This window comes from Anopheles aquasalis, chromosome 3, assembly GCF_943734665.1.
Source record: "Anopheles aquasalis chromosome 3, idAnoAquaMG_Q_19, whole genome shotgun sequence".
In the NCBI taxonomy this organism is placed as follows: Eukaryota; Metazoa; Arthropoda; class Insecta; order Diptera; family Culicidae; genus Anopheles; species Anopheles aquasalis.
The window spans coordinates 62,376,453-62,398,548 of record NC_064878.1 but is presented as its reverse complement, the minus strand read 5'-3'; the positions used below and the strand labels follow the sequence as shown (position 1 = coordinate 62,398,548).

The following is a 22,096-nucleotide window of genomic DNA, read 5'->3' as shown; positions in this document are numbered from 1 at the left end:
GACCATATCGCATATCGTCGTCGGTATTGAGTTATTGCAATCCTGCCGGCCGCTTCCGGTGGTGTGTCGGTTGGACTGGTGTTTCGCTGGTGGAGCCGTGAACCTTGGCTCGGGTGTTGAAGATGAGAGTTCTAATTAAATAATGTTGTCCCATCAATTATTGGCATCGGGGCCATTGGTCGAGAGCTTGAGAAGATGATCTACCAATAGGATCCACCGTCCGATGGACCGCAATCTCCTTGATTGAGGAGATATTGAGTTCTGCGAGAACACTTTGCACTTCATTAACTTATCCTTTAGTTCATTAAATTATAAAGAATACTTATGACACATAATAATAAGATGCCATTCTTGAATCCTGGCAACTTTAACTTGTGCTTCAAGCGTTCCTAAAAGTTGTGTCTGGCCTTCTATTGGCTCCCTTCAACCTGCTGGTGACATACAAAGTCAAAGTTAATTGGCCATTTGCCCCTGGAGGGCAAACGGACTATTTTAAATTCCCCAAACGACTGCCGCTTCCCGATAGTGCACGGCCACCATTACCGGCTATCAAACTCTCCAGAGACCCATTTACTGCCTTCACAACTGGCCCAAAACTCAGATGGTTCGCCCATTCAAATGTGATCCAATCTGCCGCCAGTTCTCTATCCACCGGCGTGACATCCGGAGCAAAGTTTCAAATGCTCATCCTTTCCCTCATCATCACCAGTGGTCTGGTGGTGGTGAATGTTCGGTGCAGTTTACAATCCCTTCTCGCAGTACCTTCAACCGTTTACGTTCGCTCGTCAGTGGAAGCATTGAGTTACCTCACAGAGGACTCGTCCGGAGCACCCGAATGTCCACCAGCGGGACACCATGAGCTTTGTGTGTCGAGTTTGCTGAACGATCACTACTGGAACGATGTGCTGCAGCAGTATCTGTCCCAGTACTCCAGCCTTCCCCGTGTTCTCGTCAACACTGCACTCCGGCAAAAGAATCTACCCCGTTGTTCCCTCTATCTGCTGTTCGAACCGGACACACTACCGCGCCAGGTTTTCATTCGCCTACAGTTCATGACACAGAACGCCAACTGGAATCCGGCGGCCCAGTTTGCGGTGCTGATTAACACGAAACGTATGGTGCGCGATCTGACGAACCAGTTTGAAAACTTTCCACCGATGGGCATCCGGCGCGGACTGTTGATGATGCAGGTGGCCGAGTTTAACTACACGGCCACGGTGTTTAGTAACCGGCCAGGGCAGCTCGAGAACTCGATCGATGCGCCCCGGCAGCGGGAGCTGATGAAGCGGTATCGTCCGGTGAATAACTTCTTTCGAATGCGCGTTGGAGTGAAGATGATGAATGACTATCCGTTTATGATGTTCGAACGCGGTGCTGCCGCTGGGATCTATCATCAGTTCTTGAAGGCATTCTCCCAGAAGTACCAGGTGACGATGATGTACGATGCTGGTAACATGGAGCTTGGTCTTAACATTAATCTGTTCGAAAAGCTCGCCAACCCGTTAGCGATCGGTAGCTTCTCGGGCTACTGTTTGGTAGTGCCGGAACGGCCAAAGGCTGGATTAGCTTACTTTCTGCTTTCCCCTTTCTCGGATCCGGTATGGGCTTTGTGTGGTTGTCTGATCGTGCTGTCGTTGCTACTGAACTGGAAATACAACCACTGGTTCCACAACAACATCCTGCTGACGATCCTGCTCGGTGACCAAGGCCCGGACGGTGGCCGTCCCGAGCGGCTGATCGTGTTCGTCGGTGTGCTCATCATGTTCTTCTTCAGTGAAGCCTATTCGGCCAAGTTACTTTCCACGTTTATCGATTCACTTAACCAACCACGGATTCGCACGATCGAGGAGTACGTCCAGTCCGGCATCCCTCTGACCGTGACACACTTTGTGCATGTCCAAGCCTTCGGGGAGCTACATCCCAGCGTGGAGGTAAACGAGGGAGCAGATTACGATGAAAACATACGGCTAGGGAGCCATGCGTTTATGCTACCGTGCGGTAAGGCCGAATTTCTTGTCCACGTGTCGATGCCACGGAACAGGACAGTCAATCGGGTGCCGTACTACATTGTGCCCGAGTTTGTCGGTTGGCAGCTGAATGGGTTTGCCGTTTCGCGGTTCAGCTCGATCGGTACGGCGTTGCTGGAGTTTACGGGACTCGTTTCACAGGCCGGACTGTGGGACCATTGGAAGACGACGTACGATCGCTTCGTACAGAAACACGTCGAGCGGCGGTTGAACGATCGGCAAACGTTAGATCTGGATGATTTGATTTCGTTGCAGTACGTGCTGGCGGTAGGATATGGTGCCGCCACGATCGTTTTCATTGCGGAGCTGTTGGTCAACCTTTTCGCGCAGCGCAGAAGCTCGCGGCGAAGGATTCGTCCAGAGTGAGAGTCAGAAGAGGGTTGCTAGGATCTAACTATCAAGTTTTATCATTATTTGTTTGTAGTTTAAATAGCTGTAACTGGCGCTTATATTGCTTTAAATAAACTGCACATCAATGCACAGATCCTGCTAAGTGTGGAAAGAACTACAATAATGTTGCGGAGATAGAGCAATGGACTTGATGAATTTGATCTCCATGATACTCACATTATGCGGCTGAAAGTGGCTGGCGTCCTTTAGCTCGGTTAGATCGAGCGGTGGCTGCTTATGGGGCGTTCCGGACCAAATCGATATCAGCCAGAGGTTTCCTGTTCATGCAACGATACAATGGAAATAGAAACAGTGAGCCCATTGAATGACTGGACGGATAGAATCGCCCAGGCGATTGCGTTGATAAAAACGTCTCTCCATCTCATTCACCGAGCGTACCTGTGTTCCGGTCCTGCCAGTACGCTTTATGCTTCGAGCAGCAGCAGCAGATGACGTTCAGCGCGATGACGAACACGCCAAAGACGGTGCAGACAGCGATGGTGACGTAGAATGGGTTGAAGTTGCCGTAGATGTGCCCTTTGAAGTACGGGTTATCCAGATACGCTGTTCGCTCCTCGATGGTGGACATTATACACCATAGCCCACCGGTTCTGGGTCCGGTATTTGTACGTCCTTTGCCGCGTAGCGTAGTGTAGGATGTGGCCTGTAAAACGAACAGAAAGATGATGAAAACGTAACAATAGAGTACCGAGTGTGTTTCGCCGACAGACAGAACCGGAGCACCGCGCGTTCAACATTTTGCGGTCTTCGCGGATGCGGTCCAGCGTAGACAATTATTGATCAATTTCGCATGACCCGATGTCCTGGTCACTCCTGTTTGTTCCGGTTGTGCTGCACCCTGGTATTGGCACTGGCAGCCCACCAGGAACGATGTTGTTCGTTTGCTCGGTGCCTCTGGCCAAAACTCGCGTCCCACCTGGCATGCTGGCCAATAGCTCTCGGGCAGAAGTAAATACCTCACATTCCAGTGAGTGGCGTGGCGGAGGACACACCATACAAGCAGACCGGGCCCCCTGTGAGCGAGGGAAGGCAAACAAATCCATCCTTGATCCTTGCTGATTGTTCGAGCAGCTGCACCAATATGCGAGCGTTTTCCCGCACAGGCCCCGGCCAATAACGGCATTCAAGGTAAATGGAATGTTTAATTTGATCAAGATTGAATTGGATTTGATTTCGCGTGAAGAGCGTTTCCGTGGTGTGTGCTGTTCCTGGGAGGGCGGTGTGGTGCTTTATGCTACATTATGATTGTTCGTCCAGGTCAACATTCATCCATCGCAGGCAGGCAGCAGCAGCAGCAGCAGCAGCAGGTCCTGGCACATTTAAAGCAAAAGTTCCAAATGGAATTCTGTGCACGTTTCGCGGATTCGGAAACCGCTTCGGAGCAAAACCCGATGTCGCAGGCGTCATTGGGACAGATTTCGGGTTCCGGCACGTAGGGCTTACTTTCTCGTTTTTATTTTTGCGATTCTGCTTACTGCTCTAGCCGTGTTTGTGTTGGGATAGGTTTAGCGAATCGATTCCGTGGTAAGCAATAATGGAATTTATGAATTGTGCGCTCGTTTCGCTGGACGTTTGCATGGAATTGACGCATTGGATAGGAAAATTCTGGTTCGATTAAACACTCAGGCTTCAGAGAAAAATATATTCAAAATAGTATTTAAAAAAAAGATGGCCATGTGATCAAAAAGGACCCAAAGCGTGCATCCACCTGTTGCGTAAAGCCCAGCAGTTGGGCCTTTTAAATTGCTGCTGCTCAACCAACAACTTCTCAACCACTTTCTGGTAAAAAGAGACATAAACAACAGATCGTACTCTCGCACCCCGATACACAATGGTCCGGTGTGCGTGTTGGTGGTGTCTTCCCCGCCTTACGCATCGCAAACCACACCAACACTTGCCTGGAGAGAGATACAACCGCTCGCCCATCATAAAAATGTGATCATCTAGGGTGCAGGTATCTTCTGGCCCAATGGTGCCGTCTCGATCGAGACACATTAAGATCACGCCTAATGAGTCCAGAAAAAAGTCCTTTAACTGGCAGACAACTCCTGTAAACCACTTATAATCTACTTGAGAGTTCGATTGGGCACGCTGAATGAATCACCAGTTGATGCCCCACTCCTCGATCGTCAACGATCGTTTGAATTACTGATCGCTCGTTTTTCGTTAAAAAAAAAACCCGTGATCATTTAAGGATGTTTCGTTTTTTGATGACACTGAAAGTGATGAGACGACCTGGATTCCCTTTATATATGCCAGACAAGCACAAGCGTCGCGCCGCGTTGCACGAGTGCGGCGTTTTAGGGTGTGGTACGCGATCGATGGCGAACCCCACCCCATCGCATGGCGGTGGATGACACATTCACGGAACGGTGTCTTGGAGCGTCTTGGGCGGATTTTTTCCAATTCTTTACCAGAAATTTCACACAAAAAGCAAAATACTTTTCAGTAAACAACACACTGTCGTTCTACTCACTTCCGGTCAGAGCGTTGCGATGGAAACGGAGCTGGAACCAAACACACAAACGGGGAAACCCGAAGCGAGTCACTGGAAACGCCAAACTGTCACAGCGGAGCGTGGACAACGTTATGCGATTGTTTGACTTCACGCAACCCAACGGCAACGGCACCAACGTGCCAGATAGAGAGACGATGGGAAGCAACAACCAAGACACCAAAACACACACAGTCTCATATCGTGTGCTCATGGAATGCGTAGCCAGACCTCTAGCCAGCCAGGCCAGATCAGACGAGACCAGAGCAGCAAGGGTTAATTGGCTCCGGTTGTGGGATGCTCTATCGCGTGCGCTTCTCGGTGGTGTTTGTGGTCCACCAACGCCGTCCGGCTGGTTGGTTTATGCTTATGCTGCTGACTGCATGCGTACGCACACACATCTGTAGTGCCATGGTGCAGGCAGGTATGTAACGGTCGCGAGCCGGTTCAAAATGACCAGCAGGTGAGCAGCGCCCGTTGAGTCCGTTTGATGTTGAAAACAGCTCACAGTTTGCTTTGATCATGTGGACATATCTCGGGCGTAATGGAGTGTTCTGTGTTTGTATTGTTTTGGAGTTTAATTTGTTTCTCTTGTTACTTTTTTTGCGAAAAGGAATGCTCTCCATTTGTCCTCTCCTAGCAGCTTGCAGCCCAGGACTTCCGGGGGTTATTCTTTTAAAAAGCTAAATTTGAATGACGCTACCAAAGCGGCGATTATCACGGTCCTCCCGTGCCACCATCGTTAAATGGTTCCCAGGAAGGATAATAGTTAGAAAAACCGTGCCTTTGATGTTAACTATCTCACGTAATGGCGGCGATGTGGTTGATTGTATGTTTGCTTTAAAGATGAACTCCTCGCAAGCGGAATAGAGCAGCATTTGAAACGATTGACTTTAATTTCGAAATAGAATTCAGATTGAGATCTGAATAAACGATGCGCATTAGCTTTTCAATTTTTAAATATAATAATCAAATGATCAGTTTTTCAAAATTTTTGCTCCAAAAATTAACTAATTTTCAGAACCCAGGGAAATCCAGTCCAACGCTGAATCGATATGAAATTGGAAAAATTTCTTCCTTGTCCACACCCCATTACTTTTATAAATATTTTTCAATTTAACATATTTAAAGCATATATCTTTTTCATTATATTTTAATCAAGACGAGGTTCGACGGGATTGACCTTGGATTGCTTCAAGTCTAGAAGCTTCTAACAAGTGACGCCGTGTACCATTTTCAACTGAACAAACGGACCATTGGCATTTCAGGTCCAGCCTTATTTAAGTAAAATCGTAAAATAATAAATAATAAAATCTAATATAATACAATATAATTCAGAAATTTCCTGAAAGGATTTAAAAAAGATTTTCTTCTATGCCTTCATCTTGAAATTTCCATGAATTGGGAACCCTTTGGTCCAACATTTCTATCAGGCGTAATTACAGCTAAAAACTGGAGTATGTGTGGTAGGATGTGATGTGGAATTTAGATAAGCTCGTATGTAAAGCCGCCGAGGATTGTCCGGCACACAAGAAGCATCTCGACAGCAGCAAACGACAACATAATCCTTAGCACAAACGTTCTCTATCGATTTGCCAAGCGAAACGGTACCGGGCAATGTCAGAGTTCTCGATAAATTCCTTAATTAACGACCACTCGACTCGAGCATTGTGCGTTTAATTAGATCTTATTGTTTGCAATTCCGTTCGTAGTGCACCCGGTGCGGCTTATATGGTGCCACCGATGATGCCCGCTCCCTCCCTCGTTCCGTCGTGGCCATTCATAACCAGCGTTCTATCGCTGCTCGAGAGTCGAGAGGTCGGTTCCTGCTGATGATGCTGCTGATGCACACAATCGTTGCGGACCTGGATTTTCGATTCAGGCCAAAGGGACAGGGATGGAATGTCGGTTTGTCGAACAAACAGAGCTGAGCACGCTGCACATGTGTGCAGTGAAGTTAAATTAATAGATTTTCCCTCGTGGTGCAGTTGCATTCGTGCGGCTCATTACACCATGGTCGCTCGCTATTCGCTATTATTACGGTTGGTTGGTTATCGAATCGATTTGGGCTTCAAAAGTGAGGAAAACGAATAAAATCAGATGAAATGTCACGGATCATTGGCTGTGTCTAGGGATGTAATAGACACGAGTGCATTTACATTGTAAGTCTAGCTCCTCATAAAAAATAAAATCAATCAAACATCATGCCTGTCTACCAGTTCTAGATGGCGACTGAGGGACGGAGTTTCCAAACCATCGCTCCGCTCTGGTGATTACTGATCACTTTCAGCCAGCTCCAACCGTCGGTTCACGGATTTAGATCGTGTCATTCGCGGTATTTCTCGATTATGCATCATTTAGCACTCGCCCAAGCGTGCTCGCCGCGCTGCAAGCCGCAGCATCTTCTGCTATCCTTCCGAACCACATCCCCCCCCCCCCCCATCTTCTCGTAATGGCGGTCGTGTTCACCAGCATCATTCCGGGAGCAGCTTTGGCACGGTTGTAAGCTTGGTGGTTGTAATTAGAAAACCAAGGCTTTACAATTCCATGGAACGATTGGATCCCGCAGCATTGCGCTGCGCTGCGATGTGGTTCAGCTTTGCAACACTTAAGGATCACCGGGAATAACCCTTCAAGGTGGAGCCTCAAAGAGAGAGAGAGAGAGAGAAAGAGAGCGAGAAACCAGAGGCCCGTGATAGTAATTAAAAAGGAATTATTCAGGTGATTAAAGGAGAAGCGTGAAAGAGAGAGCGAGGAAAGGAGGCCATTTTAGTACTGACCTGCTAGCCTGTTGAATGGTTGCAGAAGCCCTGCTTCAATTACATCGGTTATTGGAGACAACAGTTCATTGCCGGTCATGTTAAGGGATAGGTCAGATCCTGTTTTTCATTTGCTTGTAGAATTGACAGTGGGATTAATAGTATGAAACTTTAACGGCGGCTAATCTAACATCTATTGGGTGAAAAACGTAGTTCTCTGTAGTAACTAGCTAGTAGTTAACTAGCTAAACAAGTTCTTTTTTTTTGTGAACACTCCATTGCTTTTATATATTTTCAAATTAACAAATATAATGAATACATCTTTTTCATTATATTTTAATCAAGGCGAGGTTCGACGGGATTGACCTTGGAGTGCTTCAAGTGTAGAAGCTTCTAACAAGTGACGCCGTGTACCATTTTCAACTGAACAAACGGACCATCGGCGGGCTCGTTTGAACCGGGACAATATTCTATATGTTATTGGATGCGTTATGTTTTTCAATCTGACCTCTTGTTAAGAAAAAAAGGCAAACAACAATGCAATAAACGTGTGCATTTCTCTGAACTCTGAAATAAAGTATAATTCAGGAATAAATAAAGTATAAATAAACAAAAGCAATTGTATCTCGTTAATATGAAAATAATTGTAACAATAGATTCACAGCCGATGGAAAACCGTCCATTTTCAGAGATGTACCGTTAGCATCACGAAGGTTTTGATTGGCGCTACTCTTGAAAGAAATTCTCCCAATCCTATCCCTTTGTTCTGTTGAACGGTTACTGAACTCGTTATGGACCTTCAGAACTAAATTTCCACTTTGATTGACACTAATAACAATTTGGAAGTTATTCATTTCACCTAATGCCACATCAAATGAAATCGTTTCAAATAAACTGGAGACGTTCAGCGGCTGGAAACGTTTGGAAAATGGTGCCACCAGCTGATGCCATACTTAAATGCAAGCTTACTTAATTAGTAGCAGCAGCAGTAGGGGCAGAAGTCATGCGTTCCACACTGTCCTCTCTACAAGGATAAAGTTCTCAAACCGCACAATATACACTGCGCTCTCGAGCGCTCATACGACTCCGGAGCTCATTCCACAAACCATCGCCTTAGATCCCGACCATTCCCAACGTCTTACTTTAAGCAATGGTGAGCGGCGGGTGAGACGGGGCCTAGCCCTGTCCTTTTCCCGGTCCTGTCACTGGCTCACCCGGCCACGAACCGGCATTTGTCACCCGGGGCGCCACCCATCAAGGGCTTGTGGTGCGCCATCCGGTGGAAGTTTGACTAGTGGCAAGTTTTGCGAGAAGTTAATCTTTGCCGTCTACCATTTGCCTTCACTTCCGCTCCGCGACTCCCGGCGCTTTTTGTTGTGTGACCGGATGTATGTGTGCTTTTCCGGTGCGCCTCCATTCCCCCCTCCCATGATGGCACTTGACTGGAAACGATGAAACTTTCACAACGCAGCCCGTTCGTCGCTTTTTGTCGCCATAATTATTTTCCATTTACGCCAGGTTTTTCTTTTGTTCCTTGTTCCTCTTTACCTTAAGAGTTCTTTTTTATTCCTTCCTCGAGTGAAAATGGCTTCTTAATACACTGAAAAAAAAGGATGCCTTTGAGGCGATGTGAGGATCGCGAGAACAAAGCGAACGGGAACGTGCGAAGGAACGTGCGAAGCTCACCAAGTTACGGGCACAAGGCGACATACAAACACAATTACTGCCAAGCCACCTACCCGGCCCCATTGTCCCGGCAAACCAGGAAGAGTAAAAATCCCATCGCCCACGGCGAGTCTGTCCCGCGGGTGAGTCCTCGCCTGTATCGGATGATAAAAGAAGAGAAATGGTTCCTTCAAATGTCCTCGCCCTGACATACACATACCAAGCTCCACCACGAGTTTCGTAACCACGTGAACGAGTCGCTTAAATTTGGGGTTTCCTTTCCTTCCTTACTCTCCAATCACGCTCTTGCTTCCGCTTTTCACGGGCCGAAAAAGGAAGAAACAATTCCAACTCGGCAGCCGAACAAGTAAAAGTCAACAGATTCATGTGCGCGAGTGAGGGGAGTAGCAGGAAAAGGGGAGTGAGGAAATGAAGTGATGCTGCGGAAGTCCTTAGAAACGGAAGTGACAGAAAATGGCCACCGGCAACGCGCTGTGGCGGAAGTTGTGTCTCTGTGACCCACATATAGCCTTTTTCGGGGGGAAGACCGAGGGGGTCTGCAGGTGTTACTGTACCGCTAGTTGACCGAAAATGGGCGAAGTTAGTGGTCAGCAAAGTAGGCGTTGAAAGCCAGGGAGGTAGCACGGGAGGGGGGTTTCGGACGAAACAACGAAACAATCCCAAACAACGTCCAAGTTGCCGACTGGCGTCTGATGGACTCTGAGCTGTGGTCCGGCTGGTTAGCACGTCACAATGAACTCTCCCAACGCAGCAACCGAGTTTCCGTTTGGCAGTCGGATGGCAGTTGATGGCCCCACGAAGGGCCGGAAACGTACGCATTCTTGGGATTATTTAGAAGCACCGGATGGTGGATTTTAAGGGATGCTTTGGTTACAGTTGTTTGAATCTGCCATGCTGCTGATTGGCTTTTAGGATCTATAAATAGTTTCTCAAATAACTTGTAACCAGGACGCTGTTAAGAAGCGCAGTAGAATTCCAGATAACAAGAAGGTATTGATTGATTAACATTCTAACTCTCCTCCCTTTTGAATAGTGCTAACTACTTCTTATCGGAAGCCAGTGTACAGGATCGTAACTTTGCCAACAGATTACCAGCCCTTCCAGGAGCCCCTTAACGAGTTGCGTCGACTAAGAGCACCAGTGTTCCACTTGAGTAATCAGTGAAAGGTGCACCCTGCTACTTCTTCACTACAGCACCACTCTTCCCAAGTTCCGTTTATTCGGAACGGATTCAGTGTTTCTTCAGTAAGTTGTTGCCGGCGTCGTCGTCATCGACACCATCGGTAAGTGTTTTGTATTCTGGATTGTTTTCCGTGCCCCCCCAATCTCACCTTCCCTTCCTCAACTCTGAGCTCGCATTACTCGCTTTTTGCAACCCTTTTTGTTGTTGCGAAATGGCATCACTTGTAGCCCCGTGGACGTGTTTGCCCCGACACTTCTTTTCAACACCCTCCAGGGCACCACTACTTTACACACCAAGCCCGGAGCTTGCACCTTGCGCTTGCAAGATCGACAACGAAAAACAAGAAAAACCAAGGAGGTCCATGTTGTGTTTGGGGTGGATGTATGTTTTTAATTTCACACTTCAGCTTGAGCTGCGCTGGCGGCGATGGTGGATGCTGAAAAACTGGGAACATTAGCAAGATCTCTCGATTTCGAATCCACCGTTGGGTGGTTGTAATGGTTGCAGTCTCTCTCTCTCTGGCCAGACACATGGCAACGTAAAACGCTGCTTCGTTGCTGGAATTGCTGGAACTAAAAGCGTTCTATAGCGTGACGCTCTCGCCAGGGACCAGGGACGTTGGAATGCGAGAGTTCAATTCCATTTCTTCCCACCTACCGTCGGATGTACTTGGTGCATTCGACGAGCTCATTAATTAATTGGATCGATGCAAGCAGAATATACATCGAGTGGAGGCAGGTGGTTTGAAACGGTCTGCCATTCGTTACTCGCGGTAATGAAATGTTTCGTTTAAAATCAACTACAAGTAACTGCTGGATGGATCCAATTTTTGAACAACTGCATTCGCATCATTGGAACACCAAGCACCAACCATTGGACCTTCGGAGAGAATCATCTGGATCCACATTCGAGGAAATTAGAAGTAGCACGCCGAGTGGTTCCGGGAAAACACATTAAAACAGTTTATGGAGCAACGTGTGCCACGTGACTGATCAACCGCTACACCATCTGGTCTCTTCAGTGCGACCCAAAACTGCTTCTTCCTCTAGCAGGCACTCACCTCTAACGGCCCGCATGACCAGAGAGTTCAAATTCCCCCTCCAAGGACCTTAATGTACATCGGCATGTGTAATGGTTCGTTGACAAAACTTTAAAACAACCAAAAACGGAGAGAGTGGTTCGTGGAACGCAGAGGCAGAGTGGCGGAAAGTCCGTTAATAGTTTTTCTCCCTCAAAAACCTCGACTCCCAACAACCAACATCATAAATCCATCAATATGAAAGCTCCGACCTGGGAGAAAGGTCGGCATAAGTAGCACAAGTGGCAGCACCAGCAGCAGCAGCATCACTGCACCGTACATCGAGATCGTCATAAAACATTAATGGCGAAGATGATGACTAACTTTTCCAGCAGCCATGGAGCCAGCAGGCATGCTGATGCCATGCTTTGTCCCACAGTCTCCCCACAGAGAGAGAGAGAGAGCAATGAGATGTTGTTATTCCGGGTGTAGCTCGAAGTCGATGTCGAGTGGCACATTGTGGGGAGGACGAGCGAGCGAGAGCTTTCGAGCAACAATCGCTGCTCTAAATAATCTATGCACAAACGTGCTGGGGGCGAAGGAGCATTCTCATCCTGCATGCCACTTCCCACAGACCTAATGATTCTGTCCCAGCTCCCTCCCTCACTCTTTCGAGGTAAATTGTGGGGATCGCGAAACGCTTTCGTTGTGCCGCGTGTGTACGAGAGCATAAACATGGATCTACGGCATAAGCATTGTGAGAGGCGGCCAAGGAAATGCGAGTGGAGCAATGCGAGATGAATTCTCACCAGACAGACCAACCTCAAGTGGATTAAAAGAAGGTCATACACCCTCGGTCTCGCTCGGCCCTTGGGAAGCGATCCGGTGCACATGCGGTCCCCCCGGAACTGCTTGCGACCGAGCTTACAATGTACACCAGCAGCAGCAGCAGCAGCAGCAGCACCAGCTCAAGCGGCATATTGCAAACCAACAATAATGATGCACTTAATGCGCACGGATGCAGCCGAGTGTGGGGGAGGTGGAGCTCCGAATGTATTGTTGGTCTGCATGCTGCTGTTCCTGCCGGTTTCCCATCGAGTACCATTGCCCGCAAAGATGGCATTCCCCACATTCGCTCTCAATTTCACCCTCCAACGAGCGGTCGAGCGGGAGTCGAGTGCAATGCTCCAGCCTCCTGGAGCCCTTTGGAGCAAATGAATTTTTGGACCCAGATCGGCGATGCATACCGTCATCCTCTTCGTCGTTGTTGTAGTTGTTCTCGGTGGCTTCTGTTGCAGAGACAGAGAGCGACTCGAGGAAGGCACTTAAAAAGTTTACCAAACACAAACAAATCATTTTTCACGATCCACCCCCCCTTCGCCTTCTGCTGCGGTGGTCCATCGCGGTACAATCCCCCAAAACGAACCGCCTGTTTTCCACTCGAAAGGACTCGTGGGACGGGTGGACGAAAGAGACATTTCTGCCCTTGCTTCCCATTCGCTCCCCATTCTGTGTTCTCTCTCTCTCTGCATGGTTTTGCTATCTGTTTTCATAATCTTTTCATGCGATGTTTTCTGCTGTTGGTCATGTTGGTGTGTATGTGTGGTACACACCAGACAGTAGCAGCAGCAGCAGCAGCAGCAGCCATCTCGATGTGTTTTCCCAGGAGAGACACTCGGCGAACACCTTTTCCCACGCGATCTGCCCATTTCGCGAAGTTCCATGTTTTTCTGCCTGCTTCTTGGTTGGAAATAGGATCCCGGTCTGGTTATGTGGAACAGGAATCTATTATAGAAAGTAGGGAAGCTGTGGGTGGAGTGTGTTGTTGTAAAGCGCATTGTTTAAAGCCGATTTGTGCCGTTTCGTTGTGCGCCATGCACGGCGTCGCACAATATGCATCGTGCGCGAAAGCGATACGAGTCGCTTTGTAGCTAATGAAACAATTCACCTGCCACAGGGATAGTGCTGTGGTGTTTAAAAGATGAAAAATGTTTCAATTTCGCATCGTAGTCCTTGGTTTGTTTGTCTCAGTAGCCATTGCGCGATACCTGGCGAAGTAGCGCGCGATAATCGGTTATTACCGGTTCCTCGGTCTTCCGGAAATGCATTCCCCATGATTTATAGACGCTTACGACGTGCATCGCGGTGGAGCACATTTCAATTTAAGAAATTAGCTTCCAACGGAGGACACGGTCCAGTCCAGCCGGCCGGCCATCCATCATACCGGATACCGGCTAGTCCGGATCCGGATCGATGCAGGCCATGGGCCCCCTTGTGGTGTGTTAGTAAACTCGACACGAACCGGCCAAAGCGGAAGTTATGTGTGCCGGCGGTACAAACTTCAAATTATGGTCCCGCAGGTCAGGGCGATGTGGTGCGAGCGAGCTAAATGCGCTGCATTGTGTTGCTAATAGCGTGCCCGAGATTAAATGCTTAAGATTGCCAAGACCTGTTCCCGCGGTCCCACCCAGTGGCTCCAAGCGTTCTCGTGAACGCCATTCCTCGGAGAATGGACGTCTCTGCACACATGGGAGTTGCTGTTGCTGCTGCTATACTTTACGAGGTCATCCGTACATCGTTCACCTTCCCACACAAACACACGGTGGGTGCGTGGACAACAGAATGCAAGTTGGATGGCCCCCAAACCCGCTCCCCAAGCGCCAGATAGACAAAGTTCCTACCAAAGATCCATGGTTGAAGTTTGTACCTTTTGGAGCCACAACGCAAAGACCATCATCGTCCGGAGGGGGAGGGAGGGAAAACTTTTGCTACCAACTTCACCACCGGTTCCGGTTTCCTTGCATTTTAACCGTTTTCTTGCTGTACAAAGAGCGGCGTTGCGATGGACTTTGACTCCGATGGTGGCGTCCCTTTTACGATTTGTTATAAAATTTTAATGTAAAATCTGCCAACAACCATTCGGCATTCCGTTGGTTGCAGCGATGCAGGTCCGATGTGCGATCCCGCTGATATGTGATCTCCGGTCCTTCATTTTGCTTTTTTCATCCCAGTGGAGGTGGTTTTAATGCATAAAACAGCTCGTTGATGAAATTTCCCTATAAATGGCGTTGGCCGGGGTGTTAACGTTTCATGAGAAGTGAACAGTGAGGATGAAGCATCTGCTTTTCAGTTTTAAAATTAAACTTCATTCCACTAAATGTATTTTGATGCATCCATAACGCAACGCGTTGAACAGTGATAGGGGTTCGCTTATGCAAAGATTCTACTAAAGGATCTCAATATTGAATCGTTTTAAAGCAAATCAAAAAGCACATCGTACGTACTCCCGATATTGTACTGCAGAGAAATGCAAAGCATCGGTGAAATAAATATCACCATTTTCTTTTCCATACCTATGTTATTCAAGTTATTGAAAGAGCGAGCCCCATTCAGACCTCAAGTGCTGCAAATATCGGCAGCACAAATGCAGGTTCTGATCCAATTCATCTCCGATCCTATTGTGCGAGGTCTCTATCTCTCTCTGTAATGGTTCCCAGCTGGTGCCACGGTGCCGGCAAACAATCCTCAATCCAGCGATTCGATTCTCTGCAAAACGAAAACAGCATGCGGCATTAAATTTTATGCACTTCAATCGATCGCTGTCGGTGCGAGCGCTGCATCTGGTTCGTTCCGGTAGACAACGATGCTACACGTCTGTCTGGCTGTTCGTCTTACAATATGGAATTTCATTAACCCGTTCGTTTCTGTCTCGAGGTAAACCATACCACCCCGCACCGACCGCCTGCCGATGCCCTCTTTATGGCAGCTTAAAACCCATAAAAGACGGTACCATGACTGAAGAGATTGCATTATCTCAAGATGCTGTATGGGAGGCAAACTGGGAAAAGGGGAGAGAAAAAAAAGTTAAACTTGGAAAAGCGTGTGTGCTTCTGTGTGTGAGCGGGGGAGTTTGCATTAAACCAACCACACCCACCCACCCACCAGTCCGTCTCATGTCACTTTGGAAGTCAGTTGGTCGTCACACTTTCGACCGTCGGTCGGTTGCACCATGGCCTCGGATTTGCGGCCCCAGAGGATTTATCCAACGACATTGCCAAACGTCGACCACAAACCAAAGACGGAAACGGAGGGATGCAATCTTGTGCTTGTGGTTTGTCCGTGCTTGGTACATGGGCTTGACGGGTTTTGAGAAATCGGTTCTCACTCTTCGGTTCGGTCCGACATGTGGTTGAATCGGTTGCTGCAAGGAGCATGTCGAGGATTTGTCGGAAGAATTCATTTCATTTTCTCGGAACTCATTTAATTCGTGTTTCCGTTGCTTCGATTTGTGTCCAGCTTTTTCCCGAATCACGTTGTACTACAGATGCTAATTATCGGTTGTTTCGAGTCTTTTATCTCAATTGCTATCTTGGGTCCGAGCTGCGTCCCTCCTGGTAGTAGTCGCTCTGTGCGAAGACATCGTTAGGGCTTTTGTTTGTTTGTTTGAATTCCGCACTTCACTCGGTCCACGACATTTAGCATGCCATCGTCGGCGATGGCTCACTGCAGCCAAAACTTTCCCCAAAAACTCAAGTCGTCCCTCCCCATCGCGGGACACTTGGGACATATTCAAAACAAAGGGGTCTGTGTAGGAGAAAGAGAGAGCGAGAGAGAGCGAGGGGACAAACCATTTCTGTCGGTTGGTCGGGTTCTGTTTGAAAAATCGTTCCGAGAGCCAAACTTTGAACATAAGTTAAACATAAAGTTGTCTCCGAGTGCTCATTGCGACAACGACGCTGACGACGACTGCAACGCGCAGCGTTGATGGCGGTTTGCGCTCGACATCATCTCAACGAGTAGCAGCAGCACTGGCACCTCCTGCTCGGTGATTTTTTTGTCTCATTTAAACCATTTCTCTAACTTTAACCTGATTCCGGTCCCCCCGGTGCGACGCCACAAAACTGGTGGAAAAAAACTTAATTCCATTAAACTTTTCACAAAATCTTCTTCTTTCAGCGTTGGTTAAGATTGTGCTGAAGCACACCTCGACCGCTCTTACCGGTGGGTCAACCAGCGAAAAAAGGGACGATGCGAAGTCGCGCCCTGGTGTCCATCACCATATGGTAAGAGCTTTTTCTGTTTTCCACGCCCAGAAAGGCAAATGTTCACCGAGCTGACGATGGTGGTGGCGATCCTTCTTCATCTTTTTTCGTTGGAAAAACGGTAAAATCCGTAGCCGCTAAGCCTTGGCAGACATTTGACAATGATCCGGCAGTGCCCCGGTGCGCCAGGGGGATCGGATTAATGGGACGATGTGGCGCTTGCCGTGGCCTTGTTTCTGCCCTGGAGGGCTTGTTGGTCCCTGGGAAAGTTGGTCAGCTGATGGATTGATTCGTGGAAGCGGAAAACCGAGGAAGTGGGCCGACAAAAAACGGCAATGGCACGGCAGGACACAGGACTGTCACATCCTGCCGGCCCCCGACCAGCGTGACGCGACGATGCATACGAAACGGAGCGTAAAGTAAATTTCAAGGATGAATAACTTTCTCATTTTTATCCATCTCCAACTCACGGGAAGCGACTGGCCTGGTCGCTCGAAAGCTCAGCCAGGATAAGGTAAATGCAGGTATCGCCTGCTCGCCTTGCACACAAGCGCCGGAACGGAAATATGCGAGCGAGCGAGCGCGCACGCCACGGAAACACCGGACACTTGGAGCTTTTCCTGCGATTTTTTTTTGTGAGCTACGGATTGGCACACAGGAGCTAGGGCTAATGGTGGGAAAATGGCCGGAAGCGTCCGCAGAGCCGAACGGAATACGCGCTCGCAACGCTGGCACAATGGGACAATTCACCTTGATGTCCGACCGGACCGGTCTGTGGTGTGGAGGAACATTTTCACGTTTTTTTTTCGTGCGTTTTCTTTTCCTCCCCGCTCACACTTCCGCAGCTGTAATCGTCGTGTGGTGGTCTGTGGATTTATGCATCATCGAATGTGGGAACGGACGAAACGGACGGTCCTGATCTTGATGACGTTGGAGTCGTCATCGTGGTCGAAACCCCAAAAATGGCGCAGTTGCTGAAATTAACTTTCAAACTGCGGTTCTCTGGTGGTCACCGGATCGTCGGTAGGCACCTGGTGCAGCGAAAGGAAGCCCTCGGTAACGGGTGTCGTCGGTTCTGGGGATTGAATTGGAGGTCCCAGAATTTTTGGGCACGGATGGAAGCCACTTGACTGATTTGATTACTGCCGTGGTGCAGCGAAAATGATTTGGTGGGGTTTTGGTTCGCTAGACTAGGGACTAGGGACTGTGCTGTGAATGCAATCAGCTTAGCACGGGCGTTATCAAATCCAACTCTTGACTTACGGACATCGTGGGGACGTAAACATAAGCTGGCACCGGCACGGATGCACTTTTTGTCCAATGGATGGCTATTTTTTGGGAAAATTTCCTTAATTTGCATACATTTTGCAGGGAAATTTTCATTTTTTAACCATCTGTTACGCAATCTTAAACCGTATTTTTTTATTTTTCTACGTCCGTATTCAAGTTTCCAACATTTATTATAAGATTTGAAATTGATTTATAATTTTCTTTAATTAAATGGATTCTTTTGATGTTTTTCTACCACAAACATCAACATTAAATGTATTCAATACCTCGCTCTCAGTTCGATAACCCATCGCATTAACGGCAGTATGTTAGTTTCCAATTACCAACACAACGTAAACTAGTCGATCGATTTCATTATGCATTTTGCGAAACTAAATCAACACAGCATTTGAATGCAGATTAACTAATGAATGGCATAATGTATCCCTCTCGTCGGGATCAAAAGCACCATGGTGCACACATTGGCGCCAGCTGATTGGCGGCCGGTTGCAGCACTCTCTTTAGGGCAGATCGAACTGCAGCAACATATTGATTGCAGATTCCAGGCATTTCATTTCAATCCCCTCCAACCCCTAAACACAATGATCTCATCCCTATCAATCAATCTATCGCCCATCTCGGCGCTGCTTTGTTATCGATATGTTTTGTGTGTATCGATGATCCATTTGAACAAATATTGAACTGCGACATACGCCCCGACGCCCTGCAACGGTGTTATGGTAGATGTTGCATCGTTTTAGTGGTCAATTGGAATTTATGTGCCTTTATGTTACGGCACGCCGGAGATTTAATTGATGCAAATATTAGCCTGTGGCACACATATTAGGCACACGCCCGGTACGTCAACGTCAGCGGAAATGCGCCGTGAAATCGCTTTTTCATTCGGAACGCAGAACGAACTCGTGAAGCTGAGGTTCTCGGATGTTGGCAAATGAAAAAGGGAAAATGATTGTTTTCGGGGATACCAGTGGAAAAAAGGGATACGTGGCAAGCCAGTCTGTCCCGTTGTTTACCTTCCGAATCTGGGAATAATCATCGGCAACTAAATAATCCCGCCACCAGCAGTCAAACGGGGTGTGAATAATGCAGTTTCCTGTTCGCAATTACGCTCCAGCAGATTTGTTCCGCACGGAAATGAACGGGAAAGAGAGGGCGAAAATCACACTTCACAATGTGACTTTTGTTGGATTCGGGCAATCGATCGGGCGTTGCCCATTTTGGTGCGCGTTTTGCAGTTGATTGATCTTTATTGACGCTTATGAAATCGGTATTAAATTTTTATTAAACTCACCCGGGGACCTGTGCTTGAATGCTTCCGATGTTCGCACTCTTTGGTTGTCGCTTATTATCATCATCGCGACATCGTCGTCGACGTGATTGTGCTGCAGCTTCATTACGCTGATTGCAGCGTACCGGGTACGTGCGATGCGAACGATGCTTTTATCAACGATTGCCGTCGGGGATACCCTGACGAGCACTTATGCATTATCGGAGGTCGGAGGTGTGCAATAAAACAAGAAAAATACCGCCGGCCAGGTGTGTTACAATTACCCTCCAGGCTTCCCTGGCGCTTGGTTCGCTATAAAAAAAGGGCGAAAGAGAGTTTTATTAAATTAAAAACCATTTATCTCGCTCATCACTTAAAGTGCAAATGAGCGCCAAATGCCCCACGAGGCCATTTCGGTGGACCGTGGCCAACAATCGGTCCCACCGGGGGGGCAAAAGCCAATGACATTAATAATTTCGCAGCATTTCGCGGGCAATGCAATTTTAATTCGCAACCAACGGTTGTATACATATTAAAATGTAGCATTCATGGGAGCATTGGGATGGATTTAATTTTGCCTCCAACATAATTGCATATTTTGTATCGATTCGACTGATGACAACGATCGATACTTCGATAGAGTTCGATACACCAGGAAGCCAATCGGCTTAAGCTTTTTCCAGTTATGATGCAGCATAACAAAGGGCTACCGAGAAGGATGAAATATTATCTTTGATTGTAAAACTTGCCTTCCAGCAAGAACGATATTGAAGGGCATTCCAATCCGAACGACCAACCGGTAAAGATGCTGCTTGGCTCAAAGCAATTGAGTCCGATCGTTTGATTGGAATAGCGGAGATCGAAGGGACATAGTAGCGTATCGATATCGTTTCACATCACATCGACCCTGGCCATCTGATAAGCAAATTCCAGGACCACGTTAGTGCCGCCGGTCGCAACCGCTTGCCTTACCTGTGCCAATGCCAATTGTTCATTTTTACAACTGCAGCAACTCAACACACCATGCAGCAGGCCATGCAGCAACAAGAAAATACACAACCGCACCGCGACTCCTTTGCCCAGGGGACCTAAGGGGAAGATGCTGTCTGGACATTTGACCGAGGGAATCGTAAATTCGCCCCGAGTTCGTCGAGTATCTCGTTTTGCATAAATTACCTGCCAGGAACCCCCCGGCCCGGCTGCTGGTTTGCGTAACTGTAGTGGAAGTAGCAGCACTTCCTCCCGGTTTGTGCTCCAGAAGATCCATAGAGCATCCAGACGAGAAGGTCGCCCGGTCTCCTGGAGCCACCTGGAGCTTCGGGCATCGTTTGCACAAGATGTGCAGATCGTGGGTAAGGACGATGGAATGCTTGCGTGATGCCACGGTGAGGCCGAGGGCGGGCGGACGTCGAGAAGTCGAAGACATGAGGCAGATGATCTGGTTTCTCTGCCATACCATTCCATTCCGGTCGTCGTCCTCGTCGTCGTCGTGTAACGAAGTTGTTGGCTGGACTGACCAGCAGCCGCTGCTGCCATGGTGGACCAGCAGATAAGGACCGGAGCGAATCCTTCGTCCTTGCCCGTTGCGACTGCACCTTCTGCACCGTCTGGTGACCCAAAGGGAGGGAACGACGACGTACTAGAACCCAGGGCATGGCAACGAAAGCATAAAGCTGCCATCGTTAATAAAACGTATAGATAAGTTTATGCATAGTTTTGCCAATTTTACATCCCACTATGCTCTCTCTCTCTCTCTCTTTCTATCTCTTTTGGTCTCTCTCTTTCCTCCAGAACGGCGAGACTGTTGGCAACGTTCCCTTGAATCCTTGGACCTCTCTTGGAATCCCTGTTGGAGTACAGGCAAAGCATGACGACATCGGTGGGCATGTCGTCACGGGCCGTGCAGGCTGCCAAGAAAGTTTTTAATTAAGGCCAAAGTAGTGCCAGTAGTGCTCGTAGTAGTGGATGGAAGTATAGCTTGATGCTGCTGCTAGATAGTCGACCCCTTTTTTATTACTTCTCAACGAGGTGATGTCAAACGAGAGATATTCCGGAGGTCCCGGTCGCCAATTCGCAAATCCTGGTTCGATTCCGGCCGCGCAAGACTTCCGGCCCCAAAGCACAATTGAGCGAAATGCAAGCCGGTGCGGGGCGGGGGACGGAGCAAAAGTTATTAATTTACGAGGGATACGAAGCTCGTAGAGAGTGTCGTAAAAAGGATTACTTTTCGATCGATTTGGCCACCCAGGGGGGGGAAGCAGTTGCAGCAGTTGCAGCTTTTGTTGTTGTTCACGGAATGCCCAATCGCAGCGCCTGTGAGAATCCTTGGCACTGGAAGTTTCTTTGTTTTATGATCGATGCTTTAAATCCAATGTTCAGAAGGCTCGGCTTTATCGCCTTTTGTGCTTCAGTCCAATGTTTAAAACATGATTTTTTTGGATTGGAAAACAGCGCTAACCAGACTCTAACAGGGGTGTAAAGTGAATTCGTGTAGGCATGTAGTGTGTGGTCGTAATGACGTTAAACAGAAGCCCTTTTTGAAGAAGTGTGTAAATTGATAAACATTGCTCCATAAACATGTTGTGCTGCTCGAGCGGACGATCCGCTCTCTAACCGAGCGACCGAGCGTGAATCTGCGTTTGTCGATTGTCGGTGTCGGTGGTCCAGGTGGGATGCTCTATCGAGAGATACAGAGAGAGAAAGAGAGAGAGAGAGAGAGAGAAAGTGAGGATAGGAGCAGTACTATCGGTTACGGTTCATTTGGCTTCGCTGCTCCGTAAGCATCCGCGACAATTTATCAACGATTTCGGGCCCCCGTTCTTCCCGGGGCTCGTGGTTTCGATGCTCTCGACCGGAGGCCTTGCCTTCGAGGATTTATTGGCTCGGAGAGAGGTTGGCATCGTGAAGGCGTGAGCGTGT

The 22,096-nt window shown here is 48.2% G+C and overlaps 1 protein-coding gene across 1 annotated transcript in view; it reads right to left on the bottom strand.

Moving 5' to 3' along the window:
• The window catches only part of LOC126578807 (uncharacterized), a 7,061-nt gene extending 1,994 nt beyond the window's left edge, over positions 1 to 5,067 (bottom strand). Inside the window, exons 1-3 of the mRNA XM_050241729.1 lie at positions 4,915 to 5,067; positions 2,817 to 3,081; positions 2,595 to 2,695 (exon numbers count right to left, since the gene is read on the bottom strand). Of these exons, the coding sequence (XP_050097686.1) occupies positions 2,595 to 2,695; positions 2,817 to 3,006 (291 nt within the window). The 5' untranslated portion in view covers positions 3,007 to 3,081; positions 4,915 to 5,067. The remainder of the gene's footprint in view (positions 1 to 2,594; positions 2,696 to 2,816; positions 3,082 to 4,914) is intronic.
• Positions 5,068 to 22,096: the final 17,029 nt, after the last annotated feature.